At 33.6% G+C, this 26506-nt stretch overlaps 1 protein-coding gene across 5 annotated transcripts in view; it reads left to right on the plus strand.

The window, feature by feature from the left end:
* Oct-TyrR (Octopamine-Tyramine receptor) overlaps positions 1-18468 on the plus strand; it is a 201623-nt gene extending 183155 nt beyond the window's left edge. For 2 of the 5 annotated variants that reach the window (XM_066289115.1, XM_066289114.1), the window contains exons 5-6: positions 7834-8158; positions 9588-18468. In XM_066289115.1, the coding sequence (XP_066145212.1) occupies positions 7834-8158; positions 9588-10051 (789 nt within the window). In that variant the 3' untranslated portion in view covers positions 10052-18468. The remainder of the gene's footprint in view (positions 1-7833; positions 8159-9587) is intronic. The other 3 variants (XR_010732700.1, XR_010732701.1, XM_066289116.1) reach the window with 3 other exon arrangements.
* Positions 18469-26506: the final 8038 nt, after the last annotated feature.

Below are 26506 nucleotides of genomic sequence, written 5' to 3' on the forward strand. Positions count from 1 at the left end.
ATGGATAATTCCGTCGACGGAGAGAGAATACTAATCTTTAAATTATTGCCGATTGTCAATTTAAATTACTTTTTCAATGCCCGGTTCTGTTTTACTTCTGTTGCCTCAAATTCGAGATAAATTACTCCGGAGAAGGAATAACCAATACCATCCGGATTTGCAATTCAAATTTTCAGCATATAGTGCTGCTGGAAACGGGAACAAGCACAGAGACTGTTAATGTGACAAATTTAGTAAATATTTGCAGGATTTTCTGATCAAATAGTTTGTTGACGGTTTTGCACCATTGTGTTGCTATGCAATGTTGCTGTGATGTAAATTGTACTTAAAAGAAGAACTTATGCGGAAAAATTATAGCCACGCTTTTATGCTAGCGTTGGTAAAGGAAATGAACAGAATTATTTTTTTTGCAAGGACAAGGCACTCGCGCTTAGGGAAAACGGCAATTTTCCATCCAATAATGTCAATTTACTACTGAATAAATTATTGCCAAGATTCGTAAAAGACCTACATACATTTTACCAAAAGCAATATCCTACTACCTCAAATTTAGTCAGATATTTGTTTACTATTGAATATTTTATTTCTAACAGGTCAAGGGGTACCGTAAAGACAATTACGGGACGACAAAGGAGAAAAATATCCACAACGGAATATGTATATGTTCGACGAATAGTTGCACGGCAATTCCATGAATAATATGTTATTATGAAAACGGTTAATAATTTTAAAATAACATTTGAACAATGGATCACAACTTGGAAATATTTACAATGAGAAAATTTCTCCGAATTGTTTGTCCACCCCACCAGCAGGTTTTGTTAGGACCTCTGTAGATGGACAAATGAAATCCGAGTCTACATGCCAACGTCCTAGATCGCTGTTTTTATTATGGCTTATGTCTATAATAATATGGATTTAAGTTCAAGTATGGGAACAGACACCCTCTTTTGGGGGCACTTAGCCAGCACCACTCGTCTCGAAAGTGGCTCGTTGCTCGCTTTGTCTCGTCATTCACGTCAACTACTTCTTTTTCTCAATATTGTTTTAACACATATATCCAGGGCGTCCCAAAACTAATGGGACAAAGAGCAACGGCAGATTTCTGGCATCAAAATATTAAGATCAAGCGCAATTGTTGTGTTCCGAAAATTAATATTAACAAAGATTTGAGATACAGATATGAGAACAAAGATACTGGATGTTAAAATTGAAATTTTACTTTTCAATAGTACTGAAGTATGGTATCCGGAGGTTTTTGTACGTGGCAAATGAGCTAGTGCTGTCGGTTTTATTACAACCTATAGAGGGCGCCCGTTGAAACCGTTTTGGCTTGTTAAAAGCGCTTTAATTGTTTTGACGCAGCTTCGGTAGTCTTATTAATAAAAAATATCGTTCTCTATAATATTGTAGATAAAAAAGGTAAACTTGCTAGTAGCCTTAAAACTTGATCGTTTTCAAGGCATTTACTACTTTAACGCCTCATGGCTGTTCGTATGTACAGTGAATCCCAAAAATATTCGGACGCGCTCTTTTTATAGATTTCACGAGTCCTAATTAAATATATTAGTTATTTTTTTGTTTTTTTTTACGTTAGAAATGTCTTTATCAACCATCTATTTAGCGGTCTGCATAAAAAAAGAATGCGAAATCATAATAGTTTATATTGAAATTTCAAGAAAAATTCTAGAGAACCATTAAACGGGTCACAAAAATATTCGGACGACACACACAACAAAATTATTCATAGCAAAAAAAGAATTCTTACGCATTTGCATGCATTTGTTGATTGCTAAATACAGATATCGCAGAGTAAAATTAGAGATAATATCCATCATGGGTCGAGTACCAAACAAAAGTAATGTTAGTTTTGATAAAAGGCAATTAGTAATAATTCATTACGAAAAACGTAATTCATATAAAAAGATTGGGGAAATGCTCCAATTAAGTAAGAGCACAATTGGAGACATTGTAAAACGTTATAAAAATGAAGATAGAATACTTCCAAAAAAACAAACAGGTCGACCAAAATTGTTAAATGATAGGGACAACCGCTTCATAATGAGAACCATTAAGAAAAACCCTAAAGTTAGTGCTCCAAAATTGAAGACCCTATTGGAAAATCATTCCAATAAAATAGGTAGTACTCAAACCATTCGTCGATCTATCAGAAACCATGGATATCACGGAAAGGTATGCAGAAAATAAACCATGGCTTAGCAGTAAAAATGTAAAAGTACGAATCAATTTTGCTAAAGAATTCATTTCCAAATCAGACAATTATTGGATTGATGTAATTTTTTGTGATGAATCAAAATTTAATATTTTTGGCTCAGACGGACGTCAAATGGTATGGAGGAAAGCAAATGCAGAACTACAGAGACATCTTTGTCCTACAGTAAAACATGGAGGAGGTTCAGCTTTGGTTTGGGGGTGTATATCATCACTAGGAGTTGGTGAATTAGTTTTCATTGATGGTATTATGGACAAAAATGCATATTTAAATATTCTAAGGCAAAATTTACGGAAAATTGCGGAAAACATGGGCATATTAAATTCGTTCAAGCTATACCAAGACAATGATCCAAAACATACCGCTCATATTGTTCGTGAATGACTGTTGTACAGTTGTCCTAAAGTCCTTAAAACCCCTCCTCAATCTCCAGACTTAAACCCGATAGAAAATGTATGGCATTATTTGGAAAAACAACTTAGAAAACATGAAATTACATCAAAAACAATATTAAAAACCAGGTTGCGAGAAGAATGGAATAAAATTAATTTAAATTATTTAAGAAAAATTGTATCTTCTATGCCTAAACGTTTGAAAAGTGTAGTTGAAGCGAAAGGTGGCCATACAAAATACTAAATTAATTAATTGGGTTAATTATATATCTTTAAATCAATTACATAGATATAGTAGTTATATGTTAGTTATTACCGTCCGAATATTTTTGCGACCCGTTTAATGGTTCTCTAGACTTTTTCTTGAAATTTCAATATAAACTATTATGATTTCGCATTCCTTTTTTATGCAGACCCCTAAATAGATGGTTGATAGAGACATTTCTAACCTAAAAAAAATGAAAAAATAACTAATATGTTTAATTAGGACTCGTGAAATCTGTAAAAAGAGCGCGTCCGAATATTTTTGGGATTCACTGTATATAATCACGAATAAAGCCGAGCGCTGGCGAAGTGAAACGAAGTAAGTAGGCGTTTGTTTTGTTTACATGGGCGCCATTTTTACACTCAACACCAGTTTGCCAATAATAGAGTAATAGATTGTTAAAGTCACCATAAATTGTTTCTTCAACATTGGTTAAAATTGAAGTTTTACTGTGTTATATGTATTATACATTATACACGGTAATTAGCAATGCAACCGACACAGAACATGTGCCTGTCGAGCACCTTAAAACATATCGATTTTTATTTGAAGATTTTTCTGACGCCTATGATTGCTGAGAAATCGGCTTCAAAAAATTAATTAAAAAAAATTGAAAAAGTTCTGTTTTCAGGAAAGTCTTAACCTAGAATAACCAAATGTGGGAAATGTTTTGTTTTATTGACTTCTTTATTTGCTAAAAAATTCTCAAAAAGCTCAATAAAAAGTGGTTTAGCGGTGTTTCACCCCTAAAAATTATATGCATTTTTTTAACCCTAATCTAATTAACATCTAAGGATTGACAATATGATAGTAAATTTAATTTGATAGATTTTGTATTCTTGTACTTTTTCGGGAAGTCATTTGTTATTGAGAAAAAAACATTTTGTGATTTGATGTCAAAACCAATCAAATTGGGTGATAAAAAGTAATTTGTGGTAAAGTCCAAAGAGCTATGCTCCAACTGCTATTTAATTATTCTGTTGCTAGGATACGACCGTCGTCAAATCTCACGTCATTCAAGTTTGTGCATTTTACAAATTTTTCGTGCATCTTATTTTTGTTCGCAGCAATTTTGTAGTTAAAATTGTTGGAAAATTCACATTTCATGAACAAATTGATATGCCATTAGCATTGGGTTTCTGTCAGGGTAATTATCGAAGGAGTGTAGAAGAATGCCGAAGAAGATTTCCTAATTGTATTATCCCCCATCGTGAAACTTGTGCTAATGTTGAACGGAGAACTGGGGAGATGGGTTCTGTTTACATAAGTAATACTGAAGGACGCACTAACGCAGTTAATTTACGAAAGGAAGAGCGCATTTTAGGGAATATAAAAGTAGAAGCCCAAAGCAGCCCCCGATGGGTAGAAATCAGTAAATAATAAATAAAAATAGTAATAATAAAATTTAGAATGCAAAACTATTACAAACAAAAAGAAGATACGCGAGAAATGTTTAAACTGCATAAACTTGAATAACGTCAGATTTGACAACAACGGTATCCTAGCAACCAAACATTTAAAGGGCAGATGGAGTATGATTTTTTAGTATTTAGAGTATATAATTTCTTTTTGTTCCAACTGGTTGATTTTGACACCAAATCACAATTGTTTTTCTCAATAACCAACGATTTCTTAGAAAAAAAATTCTTTGTACAAAAAAATGTACAAGTATAAAAACATGTAAACTTAAATTTACTCTCATATTGTTCAGCATTAGTTGCTAATTAGATTAGCATAAAAAAAATTGATATAATTTTAAGAGTGACCGCTCCTTAAACCGCCCCTAATTGAGCTTTTAATCACTTCAAATTTTTAATAAGTAAAACAAAACCATTCCCCAAATTTGGTTATTATAGGTTAAGACTTTCTTGAAAACAGAATTTTTTCAAATTTGTTATTCATTTTTTGAAGCCAATGTATCAGCAACTGTAGGTATTACAAAAACAACTTCATATAAAAGTCGACATGTTTCCAAGTCCTTTACATTCCCCTGTTCTGTGTCAGTTGTGACGTGTATCACCCCGTATAAACATTTCGAAGACAGTCAAATTTTGAGGTTACTGTCAGATATACTTTTTTATATAAAATATTAAACACAATAATATTTTTCATTAATAGAACCACTGAAGGTACGTAATGAAAAATTAGAGCCTCTTTACTTAGTCAAGTTGATCTCAAGTGGCGGCCGTTAGCAGCTACCATAAAACCGGTAGGACTAGCTTTTTGGGCACATCTGAAAACCCTCGTAGACGAAATTTCAGTAATATAAGTGAAAAGACTGTGAAAACACGAAACAAGATCAAAAATAAAATTTTAATGTTCTGTATCATTGTTAATATTAATTTTCGGTATACAGCAATTGCGCTTTTGATGACACGGAGCTGTGGTTGCCTTTTGCCCTTTAGTTTTGGAACACCCTGTATTATTGTTCGATGTCAATACGCTTTAGCTATAGTTAGAAACATGATTGGTGTTTTTCCACGAAATAGCATCTCCCAGACTATGATCTCGGACTGGTTCGTATATGAATATGGACAAACGCTTCATTTCATCACTTCAAAGCATGGTCACTTCGGATCTGAAACAAATAATTTTTTGGCCCCTGTGCTGGAATTCCATCACATTCGACGGCCAAAATTCTTCTTTTCAGAGATATAGGGTGTCAGGGTTTTATCATTTTTATAGAGAGTCATTAAACTCGGGAATTGAGTTTCTTTATTTTGCAAAATTGATTTAAAAAACAATCTTTTTTCACTAAAGAATTACAACGAGTAAATTTGCAATATAATTGCTCGGAAGGCTATAGAGAAGAATGGTATATTTTCACTAGTCAAGTGGGTTTTATGTTTTCCCGTATCGCTGGATTCTAATGGGCTCCATGGTGCCATGCACCCTTAGGAAGAGTAATATATTAGGATAGAAAAATGAGATGGAATACAGACGACCACATAATGATGCAGATGGCCACATAACTCAGTTTAATTCGGTTAGTTAAATTTCAAAGTAGTTCGCGGTGCCTTTCTTTTATAATGATATTCAAACGCTCCACCGAAATAAAGGTTTAAAATTGCAATTGTAAACAAGTTTTTCATGAAAATTTTGATATCGCCATCCCAGAGTTTTGCTCATAATAATCATTTTTAAATTGAAAATAAGTGGTTCTTGCACAAACTCCTAATAACCTCATAATAGCATGTATGCTTAATTTAATGTTTGTGATACATTTGCGTGTCACAACGTAAATATTTGAGTTAAACTACATACGTCAGAACGTTCCAACGTGTGATTTAGGCCTAAATCTTTCTCCAATAATTTTCCCAAAATATTTGTTGAATTTTTAATATGAGAATCTGCGTCTCCTACTGATGAGTTTAGAATTTGTAGCAAAAATCTAGAGAGTGAATATGTGGGTGAGTTAATGTTTTTTTAACTTTTCTTATTTCATTTCAACTTGAAACATGGAAATTTCAAAACTAATTTCTTCGTGAGAAAAGGAGACTTACCTCTGTAAGATGCGAAGTGGAATTTCATCATGTCAATAGCGAAATCGAACAAAACTCATTAGAAACTCTACTATGGAGAATCGCACAAAAAAACCTATCAAGAGTGGAAAGTTTCGAATTCGATTTGAAAGGATACTTTTTCCTACACTTTAGTAGAAATAATTCATATTGGAAATGAAATTTATTCTACAGAGAAACTCGAAGAAACTATCAGATCCGGGTTTGCACCAGTATAAGGTCTTACTTCTCTCTCTCTCCCACCTCTATCTCAACTCTGTCTCATCTCACTCTCTCATCTCTCTAATCTCTCTTTTTCTCATCTCTCACTATTTTTATCAATACTAACAGGAACAGGAAAATCTTGCGAAACTTTTTCACCTCGTAGAGTTATGTGAGTAACGAACCTTGAATAACCTAAACTTTCACGAACAATTTTGGGTATTGCAAAACACACGTTTCTGTACGCGGGGACGAATAATTGATTCTGGAAGAGGAGTTTCATCCTTATGGGAGCAGCTAATTGCTGCAAGAGTTCTTAAAAATACAGTGCTAAGAATTTTCTCAAAACTATCCAACCCAGTTTTTCGGACAAAAAATAACATTTTCCTACACTAGTGAAATTCTGCGAAATTTTCTCTTGCCGTAGGGATTCCAAAGTTGGAGAATGGAGCCTTTCAAACTTATTTAAGCGACTCATGCTATAGTCATCTAAAAAAAACTATTTTTATGTTTTCAAACGTATTATAAATTTGGCTCTCTAACATCTCTGTGGGATTAAAAAAATTTTTTAAATCTAATTTAGTATAATTTCCATTAGTTAAAAGGCTTTAAATTTTTAGTTCCTAGGTAACAGTCTATTATGACTGTAGCGTTACCTTTACCTGTTGGAGGGATTTCAATATTGTCATTTTTACGCTAAGAATTGAGTATCTTATGTTCGATGGGAATTAAATTTTTTTGAATTTTAAAAGGTTCATCTAAAATTAGTTTTGACCTAAATCTAAGCTCTTGTTGGGTTTGTGATAAGCTTAGGAACACAGTTGGGACTGACAGAGTAATTTAATCCTTTAGAAAGAACAAGAGTTTCACTCCCATAGAGATTTTTGTTTGATACATTTATTACTGTCTTTGCAGCTACATTGTTATTGTTATTACTCTAAGTTCGATTCTTCGATCTTATGTTTTTCCTGAACAAAGCTGTAAAATTTATTTAAATTACTATATTTTGTTTATTATATTTAACTGTTTAAACCGCAATCCTTCATGTGATGAAAATAATTTATATTAATTTTTGTTGTAAATTATTTTTAATTTAGTTATCGTGGTTCATCAGTTTTTTCTCCTTAATTTTCCCACTTTTAGCCGTTTAAAAGTAACATAATAAATTAACAAAATGGTCATGTTACTGTATCCAAGTCTCATGTAGACGCTTTGTTTCAGGGTTACGTCATCTACTCTTCATCTGGGTCCTTCTATATCCCTCTGATCATAATGACAATAGTCTATATCCAAATTTTCATTGCCACTAGACGAAGATTACGTGAGCGTGCCAAGGCATCGAAAATCAACGCAATTTCAAAAAATCAGTCTAAGAAGAAGATTGATATCGACAAAGATAGCGTCAGCAGTGGCGAGACTAATCACAACGAACAGCGTAGCGAAATCAATTGCAAGAAGAAGAAAAAGAAGGGAAAAACAGATGATAATGAAGAGACGGGTCAATTGAAGCCAATATTAGTGCGAGAGGATTCAATCACTGATGCGGGCAAGTAGTTTTCAGTATATTAATAGTTATTATATAATATTATGGAAAGATGACCCATTAAAAGTTACTTAGGAGGAACTTAATCGTTCTAAAGCAGTACTAAGCATTCATGTGAGGGTACAAACTCGTTTTCACTGAACCAACCGCGTAGCGTTATTTTTTCAGATATTCCTCGATATACAGGGTTGCTGGTAATTCGATGTATTGCTTTAAGGAGGTAATAGGGCTTGAGGTAAGGAGTAAATTAAACTCATACATGCATATTCCAAAACTCACTAAATTTTGAGTTATTTCAATTTTTTTTTAATTCATGGTTTTAATATGTTCAAAGTGATTTTTCAAAAAATCTTTTTCAATTTTTTTACTTTCATCACTCGATCACTTATCTAACATTATGATTTTCCGTATGGAATGAATAATTTCCGGAAACATTTGCATTATGTGAAGATTAGTTTATTTATTAGTTAATTTAGTTATTGGTTAAATTTAAGGAGAACTGTTCATCTAAAATATTTTAACTATTTTTTGAAACTGCAAATAATTTGTAGAATATGTAATACCTCATTGAATAGCCACTGAATTGACGAACTTTTTAGATAAATTTGTACGCATGTCTCCTTGACCATGTTTTGAAAACTGCTCAAAAGAATTTAAGGTAACGGATCTTCAAAAAGTATTTTATGAAAGTTTTTACACAAAATCTTCACGCAGTACTAATGTTTGCCGACACATTTCATCTCATACCGAAGATCATAATGTTAGACAAGTGATAGTGTAACCAAAATAAAAAAAAATCCAAAAAGATTTTTTGAAAAATACTCTGAAATCATTAAGACCTAGAATTAAAAACACTTAAATAATTAAAAATCTAATGAGTGTTACAATGTGCATATATGGGTTCAATTTATTCCTCACCGCATGCCCTATAACCTCCCCAAAGAACTACGTCGAATTATCAGTAACTCTTTAGATACTGTACTTCCAACATTAATAACTATATTTCCATGTAAGAGAAATGTTTCAAACTCAATCAAGACTTTGTGCATACTTAAATCTCCACCTTTACGACATGTTTTAATTATGAAAAGCATAGTTCAATTAAGTCGACACTGCATGTTGCTTACGTGTAGATAAGGAAAGCGAGTTACTTTAAACTTTTACTGTTAATTATAAATTTGAATAAGTCATGTGACGTGTTTGCAATTATATATCTTTCACATCAACCTCAAAAATTCTTATTTAGCATGATCGATACTCTGGCCGCATTCAGCCGAAGTAACAGTTGTGCAATTGTAAATTTTTCTAAATGCGGTCGTTACGACTGTTGCAAGAATCCTTACTAAATCACAAGTTTATTAAGATTATCACTGTGCAGTAAATTTCAATACGAAATAAAATTGGATTTTAAATTATTTCTCTTCTATTTCAGGTGAGAACTCTTCTAATTCCCATAAAAGCGGAGAAAACTCCAAAGTTCCGAATATAGCTGTTAACAACTCCAAGAATTCGACTCCCTGCACAGCTGTTACTGTAATCAATTCCAAAAGCAAAAACCCTGGATCCAAAGTGGTAGTAATTGAAGCACCTAAGAAGATGGGAGGTATTTACCAGTTCATTGAGGAGAAACAACGAATAAGTCTCTCCAAGGAGCGGAGAGCCGCCAGAACTCTAGGAATAATAATGGGGGTTTTTGTTGTATGTTGGCTTCCTTTCTTTATGATGTACGTTATAGTACCCTTCTGCGAATGGTGTTGCCCTTCTAGGAGACTGATTAATTTTATTACATGGCTGGGATATATTAATTCTGTGCTAAACCCCATTATTTACACTATTTTTAATATGGACTTCAGGAGGGCATTTAGGCGGTTATTAGGTTTGCCAGGGACGAGCTAAAAAAATTGTGTTAACAATTAAATATTGAAGATAGGTAGGTTAATCAATTAGTACTTTTGAGAGAAAATGCGTGGTTAAAGAGTGTTTCACTGCAACCTTTAAAAATTTGCTAGTAGTAACCAATACTCAATGAGGGTCCATGATGTTTAGCCATCCTTATTGTCACCCTCAACGTATGTAACGAAAATTTCTAGAAAATCTTCAACGGCTTCGAACACGTTTTGAACGCAACTTGATTTCAAAACTGACTGTTAAAGGTCCAGTTTAGTTCAAATTTGTCTTATAAAAATTTTAGCAAAGGTAAAATCTACATATTTCATTGGTGTTTCGGTTTCGACGCAGGTGTTGTTCAATTTGTGCTTCCCAACTCCCGTTGTATACAGGGTGTTCCCTGAACCTAGAGCGCAAATTAAAGGGGATGTTCCTTTGATAATTCTGCAAACAAGTTTATGGGAGCTTTTTTTTATTTTGATCCAAAAAATGTGCATTCAAATTTGCGCTTTATGTTTAGGGAACGCTCTGTACACTCTAAGAATCAGTGAAACTTAAAAGTTTTTTTAGCTATATTTGGGGAGTTCACTTTTCGTACATATGAGATGTTCTGCTGTTTTATCTAGTTTCTAATGGTTCTCACGTAGTGACAAAAAGCCAAGTCAACCCAAAAGATAATTTCATCATTAGTATGAGGCCAGTTGATGAAGTTATACAGGCAATATCTTTCCATTATGCCATAATCACAAGGGACTGGTTAAAATACCATACGGTATACAAAAATGTTAAGTCTCCCACTGTGTTACAGGCAAGACCCATGGTGAATTTTTTGCCTCTACTGAGTCATAGAGTATATGGCCAGAGATGGAGCATATCAAAAAATTGATACGATACAGCACTACAATGAAATTGAAGTTGCCTCTGTTTCAAATCCTATAAGGCAAGTCAAAATTAATCCGTATCAAAATGTCAAACTAGTTTTGACATAAACCCATCGTTAAAATATAGAGGCGATTGAATATTCGCTCAAACTTTCCTTATGTATGATGTTATTAAACCTTATGAATTCATCATTCACTGATCTATCAATTAAAAGAGCACGAGTATTAACGCGCCCCTTCTAATTCTCTGATAACAAATAATTTTTATAGTTGAAAAAAGAATCAGGATTTTAGTATTTTTTTGAGATACACAATGTGTTAATTTGAAACCAGACCACTCTCGATATTTCGGTAATTATAGAAAATATGTAAATATGCAAAAACACGTCAATTTTATTTTTAAGAGGGACATTCTTTAAATCGGTTTTCTATTAAATTTTATATATCCTCCAGAGGAGGTGCAAACAACAATTAAAATCATAAATGGGAAAGGGAGTTAAATTTTACCTCGTTCCACAGGTCTTGCAATTACCCTTTCGAATATACATTTCTTTTCATGGAAAGGTTTTTGGAAAAATCATGTCCAAGTCATAAGCAAGCATCGGTATCAATTCAATTATAGACAAATTGTTTATTAATATTTTAAATGCTCAAAATGGTCTGCATTGTTTTGTAAATAGTAACAAAGTCTCTTCACTCTAAGATTCACAAAAACTTCTATTTGAATTTCCCTACACTCAACTGTGATTCTTCTATCCAACTTTTCAAAGTTTTGAAGATGGTTTTTGTAAGCAAAAGATTTAATATGCAGCTAAAAGAAAAAGATTCAGAGGTATTAAATCGGACGATCGGGGTGGCCACTTAATTGGTCCTCTTGGATCAATCCATTTGCCAGAAAATCTATTGTGTAACCAGTGCCTAAGAGGACAAAAATAGTGCGGTGAAGCGCCATCTTGTCAACTTTATTTTCTAAATTTGTTGTTATTAATTGATCTATGATCTCTTCTAGCAGACTTAAATAGAGTACATTAGTTTTCATCTCTCCAGTCTCGACAATTCCATTTATTAACATGTCCATTAAGGAAAAACGTGCACTCATCTCTAAAGCAAATGTTTTGTAAAATATTTCGGTTTTCGTTTATAAAATCTCTTATTGCTTCGCCAAATTGAATCCTTTTGTCAAAATCGTCGTTAAAAAGTTATTGAATGATTTGCGTTTTATGTGGGTGGAATTTATTTAACTTTAGTACTTTTCTTACTGTTTCGTGAGATGTTCCTGCTTTATGTGCCACTGTATGAATGGAGCTGGCTGCTTCGGCAACGAAGGAGCTCAATATTCAATTTGAGCTGCTTCATTCAAAACACGCATAAGAACTCTTTTTTTCGTTGATAACGAAACCAGTTTCAATAAATTCAGTAACTGATTCCAAATCGGTATTTATGCTTCAGGTTAGTATTAGGATTTCTCTAATTAGAAATTCTTGCTGTTCTTGCGCATTTTCCACATTCTCCATAAATGAAAATAATCTCGGTTCTTTGTTGAAAGGTGTATGTGATACTTCTAAATAACCTTATAAACACGTGACCTTTAACTTGCGAAACAAAATTTACAATAATCAAGGACCAGTAATCCAACAAAAAAAAAAACAAGAATTCCATCGCCCTTTTTTAATCGAACAGTCTTATTTTTACTGTTTTTTATACAAGAAGAATATTTTAATAAATGCATTTTCACATACAGATAAACCAATAAATACCAAAATAATCATCTGTTGTATATGAAACCCAACCTCATGATTTGGAAGAATTGAGGTGAAGAATTGTAGCTGCTTGTAGGAAAATTCAAGAAGTTGTTGCCAATGTTAGATTGGAGTTTGAAAATAACTCTATTGCTGTTTTAGAAATAATGAACAGCATTTTGAACATTTAAAACATTAATAAACAATTTTTCCGCAATACAATTGGTATCGACGCTTGTTTACGGTTTGAAAATAAATTTTCGAAAACCTCTTAAATAAAAAAGGATACATTTGGAGCGGTAATTGCAAGACCTTTCGAATGAGGTATAACTCAGCCCCTTCCCATTTAAGATTTTAGTGGACGATTCCCCCTCCGCTATAGGGTGCACGCAGTTTATTAGAAAACTAACTTAAAGAATGTCCCCTTTGAAAATTAAATCGACGTGTTTTTGCATATTCACATATGTATTTTCTGTAATCCCTGAAATATCAAAAGTGGTTCGTTTTCAAATTGACACACTGTATGTGCATCCTGTGCATAGTTTTCAGAAACAGCCTCGATTGCCTAAAGCAAATGAAATAATACCTACATAACTAATTCAATTTAATATAATATAAAATATTAGCATTTTCCCGATAATTTTCACTCAACTTTGTAGTCATCTACTACGATGAATTGGACATCCATCCAGTTGAAACTAAGTTCGCTGTGTTACTAATAAGGAAACATTTTCCAGGCGAGGGTTAAGCGTTAGTGCTAAAATATTTAGAAAACTATGTGCCCCCAATGTGTTTTGTGTAAACTAGGACTCAAGTAAACATTTAACTATTAATCCTAACTAAACCTTAACCGAAAACTGATGTTGGTAATGAAAGTGGTGAGTTACAAATGGATTGCGAATAGACCTCTATGTTCATGGAAAGGGTGTTGATTGTCTGATTGTATCCTAGTGTTGTGTGTATTTCAGTATGAAAGAACTTTACTGCACTACTTTTGCTCTTTGTACCATCTTAGTCGAAAGTTCTGATGATGTTTTCGTCACCGTGAAGGTAGAGAGGTATACAGGTGAATTTTGTTTCCAAAATTTTTTTTCCACTTTCTCCTTAATAACACAAGAAGATGATAATAATAACGAAACATTAATTTTTAACTTATTGGCTTTCCAAACCGCTGGATTTTATAACGCCGTTCTTTCGGGATATGACCCAGCAGCAGTCAGATATTCTTTACGCTCCATCAGATATGCATATTTTGGCTTAGTTCCAGTCAATTAAATTGCCTCATAACGTGTAACTTATCTTAATACGAATATATTTATGGTTCCCGTTTGACGGAAATGATGTGAAATGACTGGCGTGAGTCAACTCTGCTTCGATGCATATCAAACGCTTCCACAAAACCATATTTAAAAGTTAGATGCAGTTTTATCACCATATCACCATATTAGAGATGTGAAAGGTACGTTCCACATCTCTAACATGCACGGTGCCTTTATGGTTTTTCCACTGTGAGTGTTGTCTTTTTGCGGTGTTCTATATTGACATTTGACATTATTGTGACAATTGACGGTGGCAATCGAAATACGTGACAGTCCGGTGTCACCCATCAGACAGTCTGAACGAAAACTGAGCATGGCGATCAAAGCGTCGACGTTTTCTTGACTGACATAAGGCGTGAAGAAATCTAAAAACACTTTGGCAGTTCGAAAAGGCATATTTAACAACTCCAAAAACTGCCATATTCAGCTACCTGAAACAACTTCATAGCCATTACATTTGGAAAATATCAATAGATCCACATGGAGTTTGGAGCACCTTGTATTGATCATCTCATGTAACTACTTAAAATGTAAAACCCAATTAAAAAATGAAAGTGGTGCCAGCTAATAGGCCAAACTAGAGAATTGTGTTCACAAAATCTATTTTACTAAGTTCATATATACTTATGAAAGTTAAAGGTAATGGAAATGTGCCACTCTGAAATAGAGTTTTGTAAATGAAGTAGCATTTTTCTAACTTCAAGGATTACTCACTATGCAAAGTGGTCTTCGAGGAATTGCATCGATGAATTATGGGAAAATCATGAATTGGAAAATGTCTCACAATGTGAAAGTCCATACGGAAAACGTAACTAAAATATTTTCAAAATGGCGATACTTCCGATTATACCGGAAGTAGCTGTTAATTTGCATTGTTTTAACGGAGTGCCCTAGGTATAATTGAATTTTTGCATTCCCATTCAAAATCTACGGATATTTCGATGAACATACCTTACTCTGAGTTTGCAGTGTCACTCATTAATGACATTAAAGTACGAAACTTAGTCTGACATGCGTCAATTTTTTTCACATTTTTGACACCTGCTAAACTTAATATTTAGATTTGCTTTGAAAAGCAAAAATAGGAAGGTAAAACCACCCGATGTAGTTCTCGAAGACCACGCTATGTAGGAGCTTTATATTAGTAAATAATAAATAATACCACCTCTAAAACACTCTTTAGCCGCAGCCGAGTGGTATTGTAAACAATAAATGTACCGAAATAATATGTCAGAATCGTTACTCCCGTTCGGCAGAATCAACAGTTGTGCAACTCCAGGGGTTTCTGCTGAGTGATTGATTACTGAGTGAGATATTTAAAATATATTTAAATAGGCGCTTACGTCGTGTTGTTCGGTGTGAAGTAATTACTCAACAGTTGCACAGCTTCTACCTCTGCCTGAATGCAGCCATTGATATTTTGGCATAGAAATTCCTAGGTCTAACGTGTAGGTCTCTGATTAGGTAAATAAGTTTAAATTTTAGTAATAAGCCTTTCATATTCAAGTATCTCGATAGCATTTAGAAATGGATTCGCATTATTGTGCTTTTAACAATTTCTCGAGAAAGTATGTTTTAAGGAGCAAAACGAACAAGAATTAGCCAATTTATCCAAGCTGACTCTGCATTTCTCATTGTTGACCTCGTTATGCACGTTTTTTAATTCTGAAAAGAAATTTCAGGTCGCAAGGGTGCTGAAAGTTGCAAGTGGACGCCTAAAACAATATTCCAGCTCAACAGATAAATTGGCAAAAAGCACAGTCAGCTTTTATGAAGATTATAATGGACGATGTATTGTAGAAACTTTGCTCCTAGTAAAAAGTTTTCTGCTTGGAGAAAACTACGGTTTCCATTAAAGTAACGGTCCCATCTACTTACAAATGATACATTGTAAAGCAATGTTTTTATAAGGGATAGATTAATTATTTTTAGATAAGGACTGGCTATTTGAGGCAATGATAAACTGTACCAATCCGCTAGCAACTTCTCCGATATATCCCGTTTTATGTTAGAGACTGATTTGTATATATTATCTTAATACTTAGGTATGTATATATTTGACAAAATGCATAGGTGTTCAAGTAAATTTTAAGAAATGGGCAGATATCAGCCCAAAAAAAATGAGCCCTGTTTTCTGGACTGATATCCGAAGAATCGGTTTTACCATGGTAATTTATGTCAGTTTTTGAATGAGATTACTCCTACATGTACAATAACATTGACGGTGAATTCGAGTAAAGTTATAGAATGATGCGGATATACACTATTTTTTGCTACTATGCATATGAAGTTTTAATGAGTGTAAGCAAGAGGCAATTTGGTGATTGATAAGCGCGAGCGAGACAGACTACCGTTTCCCCTTCCATTGTCAACGATCAGCTAGCGTCGTTGACTCACAAGCAGTACGTTTTAATCTGAGGGGGAGTGTAGTTCTATGTCTTTTCGGAGGACGCAAATTGTACACATACGTGCACATTTGACTGCATTTTTCGAGTACATATTCCCTTACAACCTTTAATGTAGTCGTACCTTTACAAACATCACAGTAAAAATGGTACAGGCCCTTTTTGTAACACGATCCGTGCTCGAATTAAGGCGTACTGCTTGCGAGTCAACTACGGTAGCCTATCTCCCTTGCACTTATCGATCTTGTAATCGCCTCTTGCGTGCACTCACTAAAATTTCATGTGCATAGCAGCAAAAAAGGTACTCTATACCCTTTATTTCACTATAGATAATAAATAGTTGTTTAAAGCTTTGGGTCGTGTAAAAATATTTGGCAAACAACCAATTTAAAATCTTTATGATGTCTACCATTTACCATTCTAGTTAATCACCCGTTCAAACTATTAATTTAACTTTTTTGATACGGAGATTTAAGAAAATGGAGAAATTCGCGTGAAGGCATTTCACGGGATTGTTTATTCGCAAAATGTGTCTGGCGTCGACAAATCAACGATTAACTGATCGAAGAAAAGTGATGATTAAAATAATACGAAAAAATATATAAACATGGGTGAGCAGTACTACATTAACAACATAAAGAGTATCACTATTACGAGTTTTTCATATTCATATTTTTTCAATTTTACACTTTTTGAAAAATTTAGAGCCATATTTTTAGAATATTTTTCCATATTTCATATTTTATTCCTCGTTTTAATTCAAATAGAAAATCGAAATTTTGAAGCGGGAGTATATTTCGAAAAAGAGCGTTCTTACCAAGAAGGTGTGAAACACGTGTGATGCGTCCCAGTAAAAACGAATTTAAGTGTTTATATATAGGGTCTCTTTAGGGTCAAAGAGCAATATTTCAAATATACGTTCAGGATGTGAAAATAAAATGAATAAGTATGTTCTTGCCAAATTGGTTAAAAAAATCTCTATAAACGCATATTACTTCCGCCCACTCCTTGTCGCTAAAAGTACAAAGCTTCATGTATATTTCTTTTCTTATTTTCACATCTGAATATATATTTAAAATATACCGCTTTTTCCCGAAAAACTAACCCTATATAATCTGTTATAATCCGTTATTAAGTGTATTTGTATGAATAATGTAAACGCGAATTTGGAAACAGTAAAATAACACAAAAGGTTTTAGAAATTTAAAAAAATTAATTATTTCCACTACAGCTTTATTTTGTAACTATTAAAACCTATTTAAAGGGCAGTTGATCAAAACGCTCTTTTGAGAAATCCCTCCTCCGCAAACCCTGTACACTAATTTGGTGTGTTTAGTGGCAATTTTAAGATTTGTTTATTCATAATGGAAACTTCGCTTTTTTTTGCAGACTTGGAAACACTGGATCGAAAAAGAGTCTGCCATGGCATGAGCTATATTTCAAAATCTCTTCGTTACTGCCATATGAAATGTTAAACTTTCGGAGTGTTCAAAGATTTTATGAGAGTAGCTCTTTCAGTTTTTGAGATATTAAGTTTTTTTTTTAATTTCATACACACATTACTCTTTGCAATCTCCAAGCTTATATTAACAATTTGAAATCTTGGTCAAATTAATCGAGGAATCGTACGTATTTAATTACACTAACGCAAACAGTTCAAAAACAACGCCAGAGATGAACAACAAATGCAAATATTAATAAGGATTCTAAATGAAACACTGAATGAAAATATAATAGTATGGATGATCAGTGGCGCACCATAGAAAAGTTTAAATGAATAAGAAGGGTCCTTACCATAAGAAGAACCCTGTATATTGTGTAGACTATAAACTGTAGAGGAGAAAAAAATTTTACATTTACTGTCTTCGTAAGTAATAGAAGGGGGATCACGTTAAATATTGCTGCTCTGCTGGGAGGGTAATTTAATGTAGAACCCAATTTGTAGTATGTTATAGATAACATTAAAGTTATATAAGCAACATATAGTTAATTCTTGTACAAGTAAGAATTATATTGTTGGAAGGAATGTAAATTTTTATTGTAACTACAAAAATAAGAGAAATAAATGTTTAACTGTTTAAAGACTGTTTTTTTTCAGAGCTGTCGTTTTGGTAGAATAATATTCAATTCAATTGTTCTGTTACACAAGGTGGAACATATCATCATGCAGATATTTCAGGCTGTGATATTACAAGAATACAACATAATTAAAAGGCTTAGTGGATCCATCGTCAAAAACGCATCATTTTGATATATAGAGTGGTACATTATTAACATTTTTTATAGTTTTGTTTTCATTTATATTTATTTTTAATAGTTACGAATTGCTTCAGATAATTGATAACTCAGCCAGATGATGCTTTTTTCCTTCCTTCTTTTATGCCCTTTATTTAGATCGATGCATATTTTTGAAAATTCTACGAAAACGGTGAAAGATACGAAAATGCTGCGAGAGATCTAAAACCTAAAGAATTAAAAAATTAATTTTAATTTGATATCAAAATTCATATAGACCACTCCAAAAAAGGTGCAAAGCATTAAATGGTACATTACCCAAAAACTCTGATACTCTGTATATGGCTACCGACAATTTTTCGTTTTGTTGCAGAGGGCCTAAAAAAAAGGTGACTGAAATTTCAAAAATTTGCCATATGTGAGAAAACGCAAAATACGACAAAAAATGTGAAACTTTGCCACCCTGTATATCGAAAATGGTGTGCTTTTAACCATGGGTCTATTAGCACAATTTTTATTTTGTAGACTTCTATCGCTCCCTGAGGTATCTTTATGACAATATGTTACACTTTGGAGAAAGGTCTTAATTGAAGAGAAGTACCTATTCAAAACTCCAGGTTTAAACGAGCTTCACATTGTGAACCACCCTACTATACGCTATTAGTAGAAAAATAGGTTTCTGAGATGTGTAATTTTAATTAAAAAAACTTTAGGCCATAAAGATTGCCGAAACCGATTAAGGGGACGTCAAAATAATTTACGACTTCTAACAAAAAACGGCGCCAGATAAGCGAATCCCCCGTATCCTCGTAAAGGACAGTTTACTTATATAAACCATTCGAACAGCGAGGGGATCCTCCTTTTTTATCAACCTCCGATGTCTTGCGTCCCGACTTACATGACACGCACGGTATCGACTCGGTACGGTCAACTCGACAACGTCGCTTGGAATAGAAGGTACCACGCACTTTGTTTTTCACAAAGCAAAAAATCTTCAAAAGACACCCAGCCTGTTGTTTTATCGTCTGGGTAGTGTGGGATTCACCTACTGCACCTACCCACTAAAAAAAAATTTCGTTTTTTTTGTGTAACTTCGGCCGACCCGGAACTGTCCCTGGGGACATGACGTCGGTATCGGCGGATGCTCCGGTGTTGTTGGTTTATGTGTTTTGTTTTTCTCAACCCGCTCCCCTTTCGGTTTTATTATTGTATTGCGCACAAGGTAGACATGAGCGTTTATCATGGGTTTTTTTTTAAGGTATTACCCTACTTCCAGCCTAACCAAGCCTATGTGACTAATAAAATAATAAATTACTTATGGCAATTTTGTTGTTGTTATTTGAAAATCCTATAGAATTTCGTAACGATCACGCTCCCGATCGTTTCTAGGATTATGCTGTACGTTCCATCCTTTCTTTTACATTGAAGGTATCACGCACTGACTCGATATCTTTGACATACAGTAGTGGACAAAATTAGAGCGACTATTTTTATTTCCCAATAAATAAACAAATATACTTGTTTACTAAATTCAGTGCCTATCATACGTCTCTATGAAACATACCAAGAAAGTTTTTTAGCATTAGTCCCCATATTTGTTTATTGCAAGAGTACCAGATAATTTTTTGTGAAATTCCTTAAATATTTTCTGAACAAAATTAGAACGACTTATCAACAGATACGTTATTAAAGAGTATCAATGTCTTGAGTGCATTTAATTTAAGTTTTTAAAATGCCCCGCGGACATTATTATTCGATTGATTTGAAAGAAAAGATCATTCAGGCATACAAAAGTGGCCGTTCACAAAAAACAATCAGTGACCAATTTAACGTTTCTAAACAAGTAGTTTCCAAAATCGTTAAAACTTACAATATTCGCGGAAAGGTAGTTAATTTAAAACGAGGAGGTCGACCTAGGAAAACCGATAAAAAACTGGAATGGCGCATTAAAAGACTAATCCAAAAATAACCAAAGAAATCCTCAACTAGTATTCTGACAGACCTAGGAGACGTAGAAGTGTCTTCGAGAACGATAAGACGTAAATTGGTCGAAGCTGGACTTCCAGGAAGAAGACCAGCGAAAAAAACATTTTTATCAAAAAAAATAGGGACACAAGGATGTTGTTTGCGACGCGTCACCTTAACTGGACATTTAATGATTGGAAACGGGTGCTTTTTAGTGACGAATCGAAATTTAATTTATTTGGAAGTGACGGGGCAAATAACGTACACAGACCCAAAGGCAAAAGACTGGACCCAAAATATGTTTCAACCACTGTTAAACATGGAGGCGGTAGCGTCATGGTTTGGGGTTGCTTTTCGTTCTATGGAATGGGTCCAATTACACAAATCGAGGGAACCATCGACCAGTTCGTCTATTTAAACATTCTTGAAAACACAATGAAACCCTATGCTGAATGGGAAATGCCCCTGAAATTTATTTTCCAACATGACAACGACCCCAAACACACCTCCAAACTGGTGAAGCAGTGGCTGATGAGCGAAAAAATTGTGGTTCTGGCCACCACAATCTCCCGACTTAAAACCCATAGAGAATTTATGGGAGATTGTGGCAAGGCAAATTGGAACCAAAAATTTTTCGAACAGGGCGTTATTATACCAAGAGATCGTCCAAACATGGCAACATGTCAAACAAGAGACAATTGATAATTTAATTCGATCAATGTCTGAAAGATGTGGGGCAGTTATTGCCAATAAGGATTATTGGACGAAATACTAATAAAGTAGAATCAATATCTTTGAAAAATCAACCACTAATTATGAATTATTTTTAGAGTCGCTTTAATTTTTTGATAAGAAATTTAGAAAATTATTATTTGTTATACTTATATTAAAAATATATAGGACAACCATTGGGAGAACTTTTTATTTACGTTCTAGAAGCCTTTCGATAAGCAGTAGATTTAATAAAGTAATATAATTGTTTATTTATACTAAAATTCATAAAGTCGCTCTAATTTTGGCCACTACTGTATGTAGGGTGTTTTTAACCCTAGTCCTCGGCAACCCTTAGCAACTAGCATCCATATAACGCCAACAACTAAGCATTTTCAATTTATCATAGTCACATCGTTTGTATCGTCATCTTTCGTATTACTTTTGAGTTTGTGGAACTCGGGTAAACATATTAAAATAGCGATCATCAAGTTGTTTCGAGTTCATGAAATCAACTTGAGAAGTCATACCTTCCTACATACTTTTAATTAAAACCTCTTCCCATATTGTAATAATTTAAAATACTATCAGCAAAGCTGCTACCGGCTACTTTGAATAGGGGGTGATTCGCAGGAATGGGGGATTTCGGCATATTTGCCCCTGAAACTATTCTAACCATTGCCGCACCGATCGTTCTTTGCCGAGCCGGTACATGGCATCGCATTCAATTGCACTCATGGCAAATATGCCGATTATTCCAAACCGAGATGACCGTCTCGAGCCGATTTTAATTCAGTTTTATTTGTTCAGAAACTTTCAGCAATTACACACATTCGTGCCTGTTTTGCTATTTAATGTTCCTAGGTGAAAATAAAAATATGCCAATGGACTAAAATGTCGAATTATATTGAGAAACAGAATATCTTCCCTGTGAATACGTGTTTTAATATACTGAGTGTCCCAAGGAAAAGTGTCCACTCTGAATATCTTTTCTGTTGTTTGTTAAAAAGAAACACATCCACTTTGTGTAATATCGTTTGGTGAAAAATTTGTTTTCGGAATGTCATCCCTCTACTCCTGGGAAGTAACCCTTTGGAATTTTCAAATTGGAAATAGGATTGTCTTACATCTTACTTGAAAGGTAATTTCATTCTCTACATGATCAAGCTTCGATATTTTATTTTTGTACAAAGGTCCTGTAGAAATTAAACGAAAACCTAAAAACTTTATTTTAACCATTTTTACTGATGTTTTATTTATTTTATTGTAAAAAATATTAAAAGTGTTCTCTATTGACTTCCAAGCTCATGTGCCGCTGAGCTTCAAAATATCGTCACATATTATCTAATATTTCTGGTTTTATTGATCTGCTGTCTTCGACTATTCGGATACGTAACCCCTAGGGGAACCAGGTTGTGTGACAGACTTTAGTCTTTAAACACCTCTATAAAAAAAATCCAGGGGACTAAGGTCAAGGCATCTTGTAGAAGTTTTAAACAGTTTTCTCCATTTAAGTTTCCATGAATGAGAAATGACCCAATCGCCCAAAGTCACTGCTCGAACGTTCAATTTTTGAGGTTGTTGAGTATGGGTTTCTCGAAATAAATGAAGATTGACGTGACTCCAGTAACAACAGTTATGTCTGTTAACTCCATCATTCAACAAAAACGAAGATTTATCAGAAAATATTATACAACAAATGTCCGTTTAAATGTAACAGGTTCCTAAAGGATTCGCCTAATTTAAATCAAATATCGAAATTGTCCTCATTTAATTCCTATACTAGTTTTATGAGCTAAAGATGGAATTTTACTTCTTTTAAAATTCTATGAACAGTACTTTTTGAAACGCTGAGTTCTTTATAATACTCTTTTGAATATGTCCCAGAACCCCTATTTGGACTTCATCACCTTTCATTGGGAGGGTCAACTTAGTGTCTTTTATTTTTAACGGAAGCGGTCTTATTGAATTTCATTAGCAACTTAGATACATAAAGGTGACATATCATTTCATGAGGGTGAACGAAATTGAAGACACGAGTTGGGGCTCTTGCAGAAGTATTAAGGTCAACTTTACTTTACGCGAAATCAGATGTTCAACAAAATTTAACCTCCTTTAATTTCAAACATTATCGTGAATGTAAATATATAAATATTTTGTTACGCTTTTTTTCCAATACAAAGTTATGTAAGGATTTGTGTTCAAAATTTTTCTAAATTTCGATATATAACGATATATAATATATTTCGCACATACAGGGTGATTCTAGATAAGTTTTTGATCCGAATTTTCATGTCTTCGGAAATACTTAGTACTCGACTATAAACTACTTGTTTTAAATGACCCCACAAAAAAAATCTGGTGAAGTCAAATCTGGTGATCGGGCTGGTCAGTTAACTTCACTACCACGCCCAATTCATATTTGTGGGAAATGTTCATTTAAATCTTCTCTGACATTCCTAGCATAATGAGCGGGGCAACCGTCATGTTGAAACCACATTGTCAACCTTTGCTCTAAATTAACTTCTGGCAGGAGTGGCAAATTTTCTAACAAAAAAATGACGATATTTCTCTGCATTGAAGTTTCCATCAAAGAAATATGGCCCAATTAGATATGTACCTAAAATACCACACCAAACATTCAAAGTCCATGGTCGCTGTGTTTCCACTTCACGCAACCAACGCTGATTCTCAACCGACCAATAATGCATGTTGTGGCAATTCACTTCACCGTGGTTTGTGAAGCAGGATTCGTCAGAAAATAGTTCATTTGAAGAAAAATTTGCATTTTCATGGAGTATTCTTTGTACCCAAGTACGAAAAGTCACTCGATTTCGGAAATCATCACCATGTAATTCCTGATGCAGACTTAGGTGGTATGGATGAAATTTATGTGCGTGTAAAATACGCCGAACAGTACTCTGCGAAAGACCTGCATCTCGAGAAATTTAACGAGTGCTAATGTGAGAATTTGCAGCTACTGCACCTAAGACCTCAATTTGATCATTCTCGTTCAGATGAAGTAGTTGAGCCTTTTCACGTTTTTTTCTCTCCAAATTGCCTGTTTCTAAAAATCGATTCACAACACGATAAAAAGTGTTTCGCCCCGGAACATTTTTGTGCGGAAAACGATTGGCATAAAGTTCTCTCGCTTGGTCAACATTTCTCCTCGATTCACCATAAATTAAAATCATTTCGATTTTTTCGTCTTTACTAAACTGCACTGCCACTTCAAAAACTTTAAATTTCAATGACTCACAAAACGAATAAAATTACTTTCATGAGCTTTCGACTTAAATCGAACTATGCGCCTTAAGAAATCTACTTGACTTTTTATCTTAAAACTAAACATAAACATAAAAATAACAAAAAAATAAAGGTGTATGTTTCAGTCTAGATTATACCAGAACATAAATAGAAATTCATTTTAAAAATTGCTGGCGCTAACTTCGTATACTCACTTAAAGAGTATGGATTACGAAGCGAAATCTATGTCTATTCATAAACAAATCAATCATAAGATTCATTGATGGATTTGTGGAGTACACAAGTCTTCACACAATCAATGAAGAACCATAGTAAATTATTTTCAACGGAATTTAACTGTTTTAACAAAAATTTTATAAAATTGGACTTGTAGCGTTCGCGGGATAAGAGTTTGGTATTATTATGAATTTCATAACTTTTAGCGAAAATTGTTTCAAGTAAAAACATTTTTACTGCCAACAAAAAATTCGAATCTCAAAAAGAAATTGGGTGTTACATTTGAAAAAATAAAGTTGACCTCAAAAGACAGGTGAAGGTGACCTTGAAAAAAAATTGACATTATAAAAAGTTGAGGCCCCGAAAATAAAGAAGACTTTGTTTGAATTTTTTTTTGTAGATCTTCCCGATTTCAAGACATTTGCTTGCCCCACTTATCTAGAATCACCCTGTATAACCGACACTATCGGTCGTATCAAAAAAAAAAATATATATATATACAATGGATCACAAAAAAATTCGGACAGCAAATCTAATTAATTATACTTACTGTTTGAAATGGATATTTGAAAGAATTAAACAAAAATTATTCAATAATGATTTTCTAATATATTTTTTTCTACCACAAAATGACCTTAATTTTCAAATAAAGCCATCGAAATCGAAACAAAATTATGAAATTAGAAAATTATCGCATATTTTTAATCTCACAAAAATATTCGGACGCTGTTTACCTGTGTGCAATGCAACAGTTTTTTACTATTGTCTAACACATTTTTATATCATGAATCACTTTCGTACACATCCATATAGTATGCTATCGAAGTGCAATTCATTATCATCTGAAAAATGGGTCGTATCGCAAATAAGAAGAATATTAGTTTCGAAATTAGACAGTTAGTGATTTTCAATTATGAAAAAGGTTATTCATACCAAAAAATACGTGCTGTGGTAAATTTAAATAAAAGCTCGGTAGGAGACATAATATCGAAGTATAAAAATGAAGATCGAATTATGCCATTGAAGCAATCAGGTCGTCCACGAATTCTTAACGAACAAGATTATCGACTTATTATGCGAAAAGTGAGAGAAAATCCTAAAATAAGTGCCCTTAAGTTGCAAATGTAAATGGAAAAATTTCATGAAAAAAAAGTGTCAGCGGAGATCATTCGAAGATGTATTCATGATCATGGTTTTCGTGGTCGTGTAGCCAGGAAAAAGTCTTGGTTAAGTAAGAAAAATCAAAAAGTTCGATTTGAATTTGCCACTGAACACATTTCTAAGGATGAGGACTTCTGGAATAACGTTATTTTTTGCGATGAATCTAAATTTAATATTTTTGGATCGGATGGTAGGCAAATGGTCTGGAAAAAAGCAAATACTGAGCTAAATAACAACAATTTATGTCCCACGATTAAACACGGAGGAGGTTCTGTAATGGTTTGGGGGTGTATATCATCGCAAAGTGTGGGTGAATTAGTTTTTATTGAGAGAATAATGGATAAGATATATTACCTTAACTTATTAAAGCAAAATCTTAAAAAAAGTGCTGAAAAAATGGGATTACTGGATCGGTTTAACTTTTATCAAGACAATAATCCCAAGCACAGTGCTCGAATAGTGAAAGAATGGTTGTTGTATAATTGTCCAAATGTGATAAAAACACCACCGCAATCCCTGGATCTCAACCCCATTGAAAATGTGTGGCATCAATTAGACGTTTAAA

This window comes from Euwallacea fornicatus, chromosome 13 (genome assembly GCF_040115645.1).
Source record: "Euwallacea fornicatus isolate EFF26 chromosome 13, ASM4011564v1, whole genome shotgun sequence".
Classification (NCBI taxonomy): Eukaryota; Metazoa; Arthropoda; class Insecta; order Coleoptera; family Curculionidae; genus Euwallacea; species Euwallacea fornicatus.